At 34.0% G+C, this 11,722-nt stretch overlaps 1 protein-coding gene across 6 annotated transcripts in view; it reads left to right on the top strand.

The window, feature by feature from the left end:
* The first annotated feature begins 816 nt into the window (after positions 1 to 816).
* LOC105344380 (TOG array regulator of axonemal microtubules protein 1) overlaps positions 817 to 11,722 on the top strand; it is a 27,043-nt gene continuing 16,137 nt past the window's right edge. For all 6 annotated transcript variants that reach the window (XM_066088633.1, XM_066088631.1, XM_066088630.1 and 3 more), the window contains exon 1: positions 817 to 2,956. In XM_066088633.1, coding sequence (XP_065944705.1) covers positions 1,031 to 2,956 — 1,926 coding nt within the window. In that variant the 5' untranslated portion in view covers positions 817 to 1,030. The remainder of the gene's footprint in view (positions 2,957 to 11,722) is intronic.

Here is an 11,722-nt window from a genome sequence, read left to right as displayed (position 1 = left end):
CGAGATTTTAGAAGAATAATAAAAAGGTAATGAAATTTGCGTATGCTATATCTTTCAATATGTATATATATTGATTTACATTTCACTTGATCAATTAATAAATAATTTGTCCACATTAAATCGCGTTTTATGAAAGCTGTCATCTAATTCATTTTAATTCGCTTTTACACCATATAAGCCTTATATTTGATGAAATATGATTTCGATACAAACCAAATGCCACAAATACAGGTAATGAGTTGAAATAATGGTATGCCACATAAGCATCGGGACCCCCCAATTTATTTATTTATTTTTATTTTTTGGTTTATTTTTTATTTTTATTTTTCATTTTTTTTTTTTTGGCAAAGAGAGACTTAACTGTAACAACCCTCCCCGCCCCCGACCCACTTTCAATATCATGACATATTGTCAAAATAAAATTTCAATTATGAATAGAACGAGAAAACCAGATTTCACATTCAAATTCAAAGGAAATTATATTCTTAAAAATCATAATTATATACAGGGTTTGCTACCCGCAGCGAATCAAGTATCGTGTTTCTGCATGCATTTGTATTCAGTTGAAATTATTAATGATTTTGGCACCCCTGGAGCGCATGTCTTGATAATTGCTTTCACATTAATTACTGTAAGTTGGATTATCTGTGACATTTTCATGCCATCGTCCTTAACAACTGGTATTTGTTTAGTGAAATTAATGAACTATCAAATATATTAATGAGGAAACCTACATGTAATATGAAAGTGTTTGATCCGCGCATATTTCCTCTGATCTTATTACATTATCATACGGGCAAGTTTTCTCAATCACGTGATTTCATTAGTTTGTGTTGTTGTGAAGAACTCCGCCATCTTGGACGTCTATCGAAGAATGTGAAGGATAGAATGACTAATTTCAGCGAATTACGGAGAGTATTATCGCGACAATGTCTTTTGCATGGGATATAGTAGACACTAGAGTGTCTTGAAAGTAACCGAAAATCACATTGACTTCATAACGACCCAATTTTTAAGCGTTACAGGTTAGATGGCTGGCAAAGTCGCCAAGGCCCACGTTACCAAATTTCCTGTCCATGAATTTAATAATGCCTCATACTTAGAGTCAAACCAACCTGGGGTTTGGACTATGGAACAGAATGAAGTTCTCAGCCAACTTAGAGAAGAGAGCTTCAAAAGAAGAGTTGATATCTTGGAGCAGTTGATTATTACTGTCCGACGGAATGGCGGCAGATTGCCATACAACGACCCAAAGGCGATCTTCAATGGACTTTCGTTTGCACTATCCGACTCGAATTGGGACGTACGGCTGAAATGTACACAGCTCATTAATGAAGTGATTCCTCAGTTTGGAGATGATTTGGATACATGCATGAATGTCATCCTAGGGAAACTGATTCCAAACATAGGTGAAAGTAAGATAACTGTCAGAAGAGCTGTGATACAGACTTTGCATGTCTACATGAAATACACAAAAAATGTGCAAGTATTACTAAAAGCTATAGTTCAGCATGGCTTGGAAAATGATGATCCTCGTGTTCGAAAAGAGACTGTCGTTGCATTACCCATGTTGTTCACTCCAGAGTTTCAGCGAGAAAATTTCTTCGAAATCACACAGTCATTGGCGAAGAAGCTCCTGGATAATTCGGTAGAAGACAATATTCGAGACTGTGCATTAACAACAATGGAAAAGATCAAGAATTTGGTTGGAGAGAGGGAGTTTGGCAATTACATTCAAAAGTTGTCAACACCTCTGAGGAGGTATTATTGTCAACTCACTGGAATGGAGGTGGAATCAGTTTCTGATGGTTATAGCTCATTAGCAAGTACTCCTCGCAATTCAAAACCACCCTTCTCAAAGTCACCAAAGGTTGCTGAACCTGTTGCAAATGGGCCTCCCAATACAAGTCGAGCTCAGTATGTGGAGTCATTTGAGTTTGGCATCATCCCTAGTCATGTGATGAAGCAGATAAATGATCAGGAAAACTTCAAACTGCGTGCTCAAGGAGTAGAAGAGCTGAAAAACTTGATCAAGGACTTGCAATCAAATGATGTGACAAGCAATTTGATGCCACACATGATGCCTTTTGTCAGTTTCCTGAGCAATTTGCTTGATGACTCTAATTTCAAAATTACAACAGTGACGTTAGAAATTCTTAACATTCTTGTTGAAAAGTTGGGACAAAATGTAAAGCACTATTTAAAACCATTGTCCTCAACATTAGCAAAGCGCATGGGTGATAACAAAATTGTTGTGCGTCAAGCTGTGATGAGGGTAGCTATTAAAATGATGCAAAGCTATCAACCCAAACCAGTACTAACTGTGATATTTGACAATATTGGTCATAAAAACTCCAGAGTAAGACTAGACACTGTAAATATAATCATTGCAGCCCTTCTCACTTTCCCCAGTTACGATTTTGATCTTCCCAGAATTTGCCAAATAGTGGCACCAGCCCTATGTGACAGTAAAAGGCAAGTGAGACAGGCAACTTTGGAGTGCTTTTCTGTGATAGCCCAAGCCATGGGACAAGGTCGTCTTCAGCCCCTTGTCCATGCAGTGGATGGGGTCGAACTCAGTGCCGAAGGGGAAGGGGTAATGGCGGCCGTCCAAGCCCGCCTAGCAAGACGCCAGCTCCCCAAATTGAACCATGAAGGGTTAGTTGAATATGCAATGCCTATTCCATCCTCTGCACAAAGTCGCTCAGGGAACCATGCTCATGCAGCCGATATCGACTGGGTCTTGGCTGTCGGAAATAGTGGGTCAGCAAGACATATTTCTCGGTCTGATACGTTAGAGATTGAATCGGTGACTTCGTCAGCAAGATCAACGCCGGCAGTCAGTACCATGGAGAATGGAACGCCCGGGCCAAGCAGGCGATTCAAAAGTGCCAGTATGAGAAGTAATTTTCCTTGGGAAGATGAACGAGATGCAAGAGACAAGAAAAATCAGCAAGTAAGTATTTACTGTTTCCCCCTCATGGGACTTGTAGTGGAGGGGATATATAGCATTCCCGACTGTAATCATGTTGGTGTGTGAGTGTTGAGGTGTGTAAGTGAACAAGGTTGAAAGAGAACCTTAATTAGTACCTCTGAAATCATCTATCCATGTGTACTTTTGTATTGTAATTAATTAACTTGAATTGTATGTAGAAGTTAACAATACATTAATGCAAAGTTAACTCGACTTCATATATTGGCATACGTTGTTCAAGAAAAGTATCTGATGAATGTTAAACTGACTTTGTCATAGTCCTTATTGCAACACATTAAAACAAACCATTTCCTTGTGCAAAAAATGTGCTTCTCTTGGTTGTGCTCTTGTTTAATGATGAACAAAATCTGATTTCCTTACATTCACATTTCACAACATCATGCAGAGAGGGAGACAGACATTCTCACATCTGAAGAAAGAGTTTAAAACCCAATGAATTTGTTTGTCTTCACTCTTGATGAATTTCAATTTGGCATGAAATCAAGTGTAAAGTCTGTGACAGCCATTTAATAATGAATGATTCTCTTTATTCATTAAGCAATATAGAGTTGTTTTTTATTCCGTTTTGCAAGCTGGGAATCAGAAAAGGTTCAACAATGTATTTTTTAAATTTAAATTAATGTTTATGGTAAGCTTTTGTAATTTATTACTGATGGAGAACTGTCTGATAAATATTTATAAATACATTCTTAGATGTGAAATACTGAAATTATGAGAATGGTTTTGTTTTATGTACAAATAAGAAATTATTATGTAATTTGTGAAAATAAAATGAGTTAAGACTTTGTAATATAAATACCGTAATATGTTATCATGATATGTAAACCTTTGTATGAAAAAAAATTGTACTCATTAACATGTTTTGATATAGCATTACATAGGGATTGCATAAAGTAATATTTATTGCCTAAAAGAATAGTATTGGTACATAATATCAAACAAATTGTAATCATAGGCAACTTGGTTACACCCAATACACCCAAAGACCTAGAGAGTTTTGAATGTAAAGAAAATTTGCTGATGCTGCAATTTAGACAATTTACAATGTATTACTATGTGTACTAATATCAGTATCATTCTTAACAAGGGGCGGTGGTTTTTATCGTGATGTCAAGAGTCAACAGTCCAGCCCAACTAGACATAAAAATCATGCACCTGACTTTGCATTATATGATTTTACCTGTCATATTCAAACTTCAAGGTTCTTGTTTGTTCTTGGGGTAATAAAATATTTTGTGTAAATATATAAGATGATATGAAAATGATAAACAGATGAATGCAGGAATATTAAGTAAAGTTTCAAATCATGTGATAAGCCTTTTTGTAAAGGATTGAATATTTTGTGAATTTATTTGATAATTTAAATGATTTTTTTTTTAGGGGGGGGGGGCTATTTATAAGATTGAAATTGAAAGTCCATTATGGTGAGAAACTTCTTTAATATTTATATATATCGAGGTTAAATTTTGCAACATTTAGAATAGTTTTATTAACGTTTATTTTACATTTAAGTTAGCGATTAAATAGCTTTATGTTCCTGTTTTAATGTTCAAAGGTGGTATATACTGTAATCCTTTCCATGTCCAGGCTTTTAATATGTTGGGAGTTGGGCTCTAAATGAATGGTTTTATCTTTCCATTACTTTAACCAGGTATCTTACACCTGTTAAAGCTATTTGGAAGTTTCAGTGTTAAAAGTTTTAAAAAGGTGATCTAGCTAAGTCTTAAAAAAAGGTGATAGGGCTAAGTTTCTCACAGACTGAAAGTTTTTTCCCTGTATTTTGAAATTCCCAGAACTGCCCTATAAAGCAGGGATTTTGAACGGGTTTTATGGATAATTCCTACATAAAAACTGCATTAATTGTACAGGCTTACGTTTCCATTAAATGGTGATATGCCAAGCCTTTATGTACAAACACATTAAATAACATGTATGTACCCATTAGAAAAGGTCATTTCAGATTGCTGTTGTTTTGCTAATGTAAGGAACCTAATCAAGTATGTAAACTGCAAGTTGAGAAAAAGCTCAGACAAGCACATTGGCAAACTGAACAATTGTTTTTTTTATTTGATAATAAGGTTCAACATTCTCCAGTATTATGATTAAACAGCCAATCTGTCTTCATTGTCAAGATCTGCGTCAGAGGCAAAATCTGGAAGACCCCTATTAAAAGACCATAGGTGCCAAAAGCTTGCAAATGTAATTGAACGCCTGGTCCATTTTTCCTGTCTGTTGATGCCTCCTCACCCATGTAAACTGTTTGACTTGTGGGAAGAGTTAATTAAATGCCCCTCATTATTGAAAATTTTGAGAGTCGTTTATCAATTTTTATCAAAAGTGTTGTAAGATGTCAAACTTTTGACTGAATTAAAAAATCTAAATTTATCATCTCCCAGTTGGAGTTATTATTAAAGATTCGATGAGGAGGTCGCATACACTGGATCATAGGTTAAAATTAATGCCTTGGTGGTTTATGAGATTTTTTATGTGAGGTGATGACAAAATTTATTTAATTTAAGCTATAACATTTCTAGGAGCAAATAAATTGTACGGTAGATGATATTTTCTATTGTAACACCAATTTTCTACATACCAGGTAGGTGTAGAAGTCTTGATAAATTGATCTGATATATATACCATCGTTAGTGTGGGTCTTTCGTGGAAAATCATTTTCCTTTGTAAATTTAGAGAGATATTTCATCTTTTGATATGTAGAAGTATAAAAATTTCAGATGCTCCCATTTGTTTTTCATTTTAAGTTGTATGCTTTTGTGGATACAGAATGAATATTTCATCAATTTAAAACTAATATGTACATGCAGAAACTAAAGGTTTATCTTTGTTGAATGGGAAGGAATAACACCAGAAAAAAACAAAGGTCCAAATTAGGTGGGGCTATGGTGGGATCTATTGGCTGCAATAAGATTTTTACCAAGGGTTTCTGTATATATATGTATTATCTATTTTCATGTACTGGTATGTACCCTTGTGTGTTCTGTATCTTTGACAGACATGTTGTTCCACTTTTTCATAAAGTAAGCAAATGGCACTCTTTGGCCCCTTCCCAGGCCCTGTTTCCTATATCTTATAATACTCTTTGTTAACATTCTCTGTACACACTATTAACATCTTGATAAAAGAATTTCATTCCTTTTAGCCTGTCAATCTGTCATGTACATGTGTACAACTTTAATTTTTAAAAGTCAGTTTAATTTTGTTTGGAATACTGGATACTTGACTTTTATTTTTCCTCTTAAATAGGAAAGGAATTGTTTTTACTGTAAAAGATTTTATTCCCACTTTGAGTTTCATATTTGGATTAGGTCGTTTTTCAAGTGTTTTTCATAATATACAAATTATGCTTGTAAATCATAGTTTGACATAAGTCAAGTAATGTTGTACTTGAAAAAGTAACATGAGATAAAAAACAGTTTCTGACTGGGGACTTGGGAGACAAATTGTCTTACAAATATGTCTTTTTAAGTTTAAAGTTGTCTATGTGTGACATTGTGTGCAGATTTAAGTGTGTACTTTCAAAGATGAATTAAAGTGACGGTGCGTAAATCAGCCATATATATACCCAGCTTTTTGACAAAAATGAAATGGTCAGCATCAGATGGAAATAACACATTTTAGTAGATATAATCATTTTGAAAGAATATTACGCATATAAATTTGAGGGAAAGTTTCTGTCGACATTGTCTTTGGTTTGGCCATGGGATCTGTGATGCTCGATGTATGGTAGTGTCACTGTAGTGAGCATACAGAGATCAGTTCTTTGAATTTGTGTTGTGGGAGGGAAAACATGGTTTGATCCAGAATCTGTGTACATGTACTAATAAATTCACCACAAAATTCCATGATGTCTATACAGACCTGGGGAGAGATTAAATATTCATTTAACAAGTAGGTTTTATATACAGCACATATGCATAGATCCTTTGAATAAACAAAAATGACTGGTAGCACAGTTAAAGGATAAAATGATTGCCTTATGCACATTGTGTTTGTTTTAGTCAAAATAGAATTCTTTATAATAACAATTATCAATTTTGTTGGCAAATAACAGTATTGAAGGCATGGTAAAAGTGGCTGCCTCGAGAGCTATTAAAATGTCCAGGTTTTATTGAATGTCTGGTAGTGTAATACATGCCAAGTAGTCTCTTTCCAAATTCTTCTGTTTACTTGAGGTCAGCCCTAAATACAAAGGACTTAAATTTATTGTACTAATCTGGACTTGGACGCCTGCCCAGTGTTCTTTACACATTCTACCGTCATGTTCAATTCGTGAAATTTAAATGAATGAAATGTTTGTTTTAAGTTATATTGGTTTGAATACTTTTAGAGCGTTAGTGTGATAAAAAAGTAGCGAGAGTCAGCCTAGAATGTCAAAGGTTGACAGACTGTGTGTATATACAATGTATGTACATGTGTGAGTGTGAACTGTGGGCCAGACACGGTTTACAGTCCCCCTGTGTCAATTGTGTGAGCACAAGGCGGGTGTTAGTAGAAAGCTTGCACTGATTACTCATATAAAGTGTTTGATTGAAAATAAGATTGACTATATATAGAAGCGTGTTGAGCCTGAGCTTTCAGTCAGAACTAAAGTTGTAGGTTACTTAAGAGTTAAATGGCCATTGTAGACAGATTATGTCATACGAATTTGACTGTATTTCAAATACTTGGTGATTTTAATAGAATATATTGTTGCTTCTTACTGTATGAGTCTGGTCGCAGAATCTAGCTGCAAAATTATTTTGTGTGCTTGTAAATAATTTAAATCTGGTTGTAAATTAGTTAAATTTGTATAAACTGGTTTGCACATCACAAGACACTTCACAATGCACCAACATAAAAAACGTACTAATCCGCTTGTTTGTATTTTGAACAGATTAATATCATTTTTAAAAGTCAAACATTCTCAATTTGTACAGTAACTTACAGAAAATTAAATTATAAGAAATGAAGTTCTTAAGTTATGCTCGTACAACTTGGGTTAGAGCAATTTACGCTTTTTTATGATGCGCTTTGCGGATTATAAAGTGTAAACTGCCCCAACCCAGGTTATACTTGTATAACTTTGGTAGACATTGAGTTCATTTCTTAAATATTTATCACTATGTGCATTAAAGTATGAAGATACCTCAAGGTACTTACAAGTACAGATGTTCTTCATTCTTTTGTACTTAGTTCGAAATGAATTCGATGAAGTAAAACCTCTCAAAGTACCCATCCTCTGTGTAAAGAATGTTATGCATGAATGGTGCATAGATATCAGGAAACGGTTGCCTTTACATTTTAGATCATAGATGAAAATTTTACAATATCCAGTCATTTGGAAAACTTACAGTAGACAAGAGAATCAAAAAGAATTTATAAATATATTAAAGGTGTACATTTTGAAATGGGAAAGTTTTGAAAATCAGGTGCTAAATTTCATATTGAGCAGAGTGACCCTACATAGTTAATTGATTTTATTTTTTAAAATGTATATTTTGGGTTTAACTTTAAAAAAAAAATTCACATTGTTCTCAGGATCACTTGAAATGTGTCCATTACTTTCAACTAAAAAATCAATGGATTTTAGGAATATTCTTTCAAAATCGACAAAATAGATAAAATCTTCTTCAAGTCTTCTTTTTTATGTTTATATCTTATATACAAAGGACTTCATGGTTTTGATTATTAACGTGGCATTACATTTTTGCATGGTCTCTTACATCACTTACAGTTCTTCCTCTGAATTTATAAGGATCTCATTAGAAAAATATGAAAAGATTGGTCTGTTCATTGGGTCAGACTTTAAAAAGACATCCAGTCAAAGCCAGTTTTTTTTTCCCTGATTCAACGGTACAAGATACTAGTAAACAAAAGAATTGCGTGTAGGATGTTATCTTTTGATAATGTGTTAAATCTTCAGTCCTTGAAGAGCTGAGTATTCCTCCAGTGAACCCATTGAGTACATACATGTTTAATATCATCAGGGTTTATTTTGTTGAAAAGTGTGAGAGATAAGAATATTTATAAATCCATCAAACTTTTTTCCACATGGTGCATCCTGGTGTAGGTGTTTTTAATCTCCTTTCCAGGTTTTAGGGACTAGTTGCTTCTATGAGATCATTTTAAGATAGGGAAATTAATACTTTAATTAAAATTGCATTTCAAGAGTTACCTTTCTTTACTTTCGTGTCACAAAAATTAGAGGAATTGATCATCCTCCTCTTTATCATCGTCATTGTTATCTTCATCACCACCATCGTCATCATCATCATCACTAACAGAAAATAATGTGTCATTTAAATGTAATAATGTAATTTAGAAGAAAGTTTAATGATATTAATGTTGAAAGTTAGCTATTTACTTTGGCTTTTTTTTTTTTTTTATACATTCAAAAGAAAAAAATGCAGACTTGCATGAACATATGTTTTGGGTAAGAATTAATAGCTGTTATGATTGCAATACACAATTGATATATATTGAACTCAGCAATTTACAAAAACATTTTATTATTGAAGCTGAGGTGAGAATTTTGAATTCACAAGACCATATGGATAACATAATAATAGTATACCTGAAGAAGAAATTCACTCTTTAAATTTGTTCACAAAGTGTATAGAATTTCCTCCCTTTGCCTCTATTGACAAGTATTGAGGAAAAAATAATATAATCTTAATAATATCATTGGATTTGTGTCTCGTATTTCATTCCCTCTCAAAACCTGTATGGCATGAAATTTTGTCAATAATGATCATTGAGTTGTGAAGGAAAATTGCTTGGCTTCACTAGGAACCTTTCTCCTTATTGCGACCAAATAAATCAGTGCTTTGAAAATGCACCATTTAATTTCAAACAAGTGAAAGACTATTGATCCATAGTGCTGTCCCCAAGAATGCGGTTTCTACAAGAGACCTGGTAATTAGTGTATGAAAGCAACGCAACATATTCGGAACCAAGGGATGTGTGGGCTCTAGTCAGGAATGAAGTTGACTTATGGTCTTAGATGGAATTGTATATTCGCTAATGTAGTGGGACGGATTAAGAAAAAAGGCTGGAGACAGACTTTTAACAATACTCCGATTATTTAAGTTGAAAGGATTTGTGCTCGATGGGTGTGATTGACTACGTGCCTGTTTTGACTAAATTTATCAATCTCGGCCCTCCGGTGGGTCAGTTGTTTGAGGTGAGGAAAAGATAAAAATCTTCTTAAATGTCTTGTTTGTTGACAACAGTCTGCGGGTGGAATTTGTGACAAGTTACGCAATGTGTGGTGCTATAAAACTTAAAAGGCTCTTTACCGTAATTGGATTCTAACAAGCTCCATCAACAATGTTGTTTATTCAAATTCATCTGCACTTAAAAAGATCTCTGCCGTCTGTTGGGTTAGGATTTTTTTTTTCAATGGCAGACACTCCTGTTTGTTAGGTTTTTATAAATATTTAGATATTCGCGATCAACTCTAATTATTAGCAACTGAATATTTGTTGTGTATCGAAAATATATTGCAGCAGATTTTATTGATTTCCATCTTCACAAATTATGCTAAATGTTTTGTAGCAATTATTTGTAAATCAGACTCAAAGAAATAGCAGTTATTGGCAGAATATTGATTCTCAAGTGCCTGTTTCAATAACTACATCTGTAATCAATGCAGGTGGAATTCATGCGCCTGCTGATGTTATGTGTATACAAAATACCGATTTTAATTTCCCATAGATCAATCATATTTATCCCTTTAAAACTGATGTGTAGAAAATAAGGAAATATTTAGTAGTTAAAATGTAAGAAAACATGTCAAAACAAGCATTTTTTACAGCAAAGGAGAGATGGTTATCTTTTGAAAAATTTCACTATAAATCTAATATGGTTAAATTTACATGGCTTTGAAAAACGGTTATATGTTTCATTTTGTATTGATATAAAGGTCTCCTAGTGCAGGGATGACCATAAATCTACTCAGAATAGGAAGTAATTACAGTAAAGAGGTGTAGATATTAGAAACCGAAGTTCAGAAATTGATGGAGAGAGTTGAATATGATAGGTTTAAGGAAGCGACCATTTGCTTACACTGACCCCCTAGTCAGAGGGTTTATCTCACTAGGAGAGAAAGAAGCGCAGCAGGAACAAAAGTACTCAACGATCAAACATTGGCCATCTACTCAAATGATAATGTTTGATTTTAGAGAGGCTTCCCTTAATTGTGTTGTCTGAACAAAAATGACAGCTAAAGACATAAATGAAAATGGGTAATTCAGCGGGCTTCATGTAAAATCGGCAGGTGAAGCCCACGTAGTTCCGAACTGTTCTTCTCAAGTAGTAATGTGTTTGATAAGTGTTGTCATTGCCATAGACACAATACTTAAGGCACACCACAAATATTGACCTCCTTCTACATGCGCTGGTCTACATTACAAGAACTTTTTTTTTCAAATTTGTCAATGCACACATGTTTGATGTCTAGTAGATAATTGTGAATGGGTATAGAAACAAAACAGACACAGCTTTTTAGTAGTAAGAGTATTCAAAATACCAGGAAAAACCATTAGTGATGTTTTTTTTCTAACTGAAATATAATGACGGACATTGGACTTTGTCAAATACCTTTATGCACTTAATATTACATAAGTCACTGTGACAACAAAAATATTGTTTTACCTTTAAGCAAGTTGTTTAAATCTGTGTCAAGATATAAATGGTATCAAGATATAATCAGTACCAAAGTACAAAAGA

The sequence above is a fragment of the Magallana gigas genome, chromosome 6 (genome assembly GCF_963853765.1).
Source record: "Magallana gigas chromosome 6, xbMagGiga1.1, whole genome shotgun sequence".
In the NCBI taxonomy this organism is placed as follows: Eukaryota; Metazoa; Mollusca; class Bivalvia; order Ostreida; family Ostreidae; genus Magallana; species Magallana gigas.
Note: the sequence above shows the minus strand (reverse complement) of the source record. Positions and strands in the feature narration are given on the sequence as shown.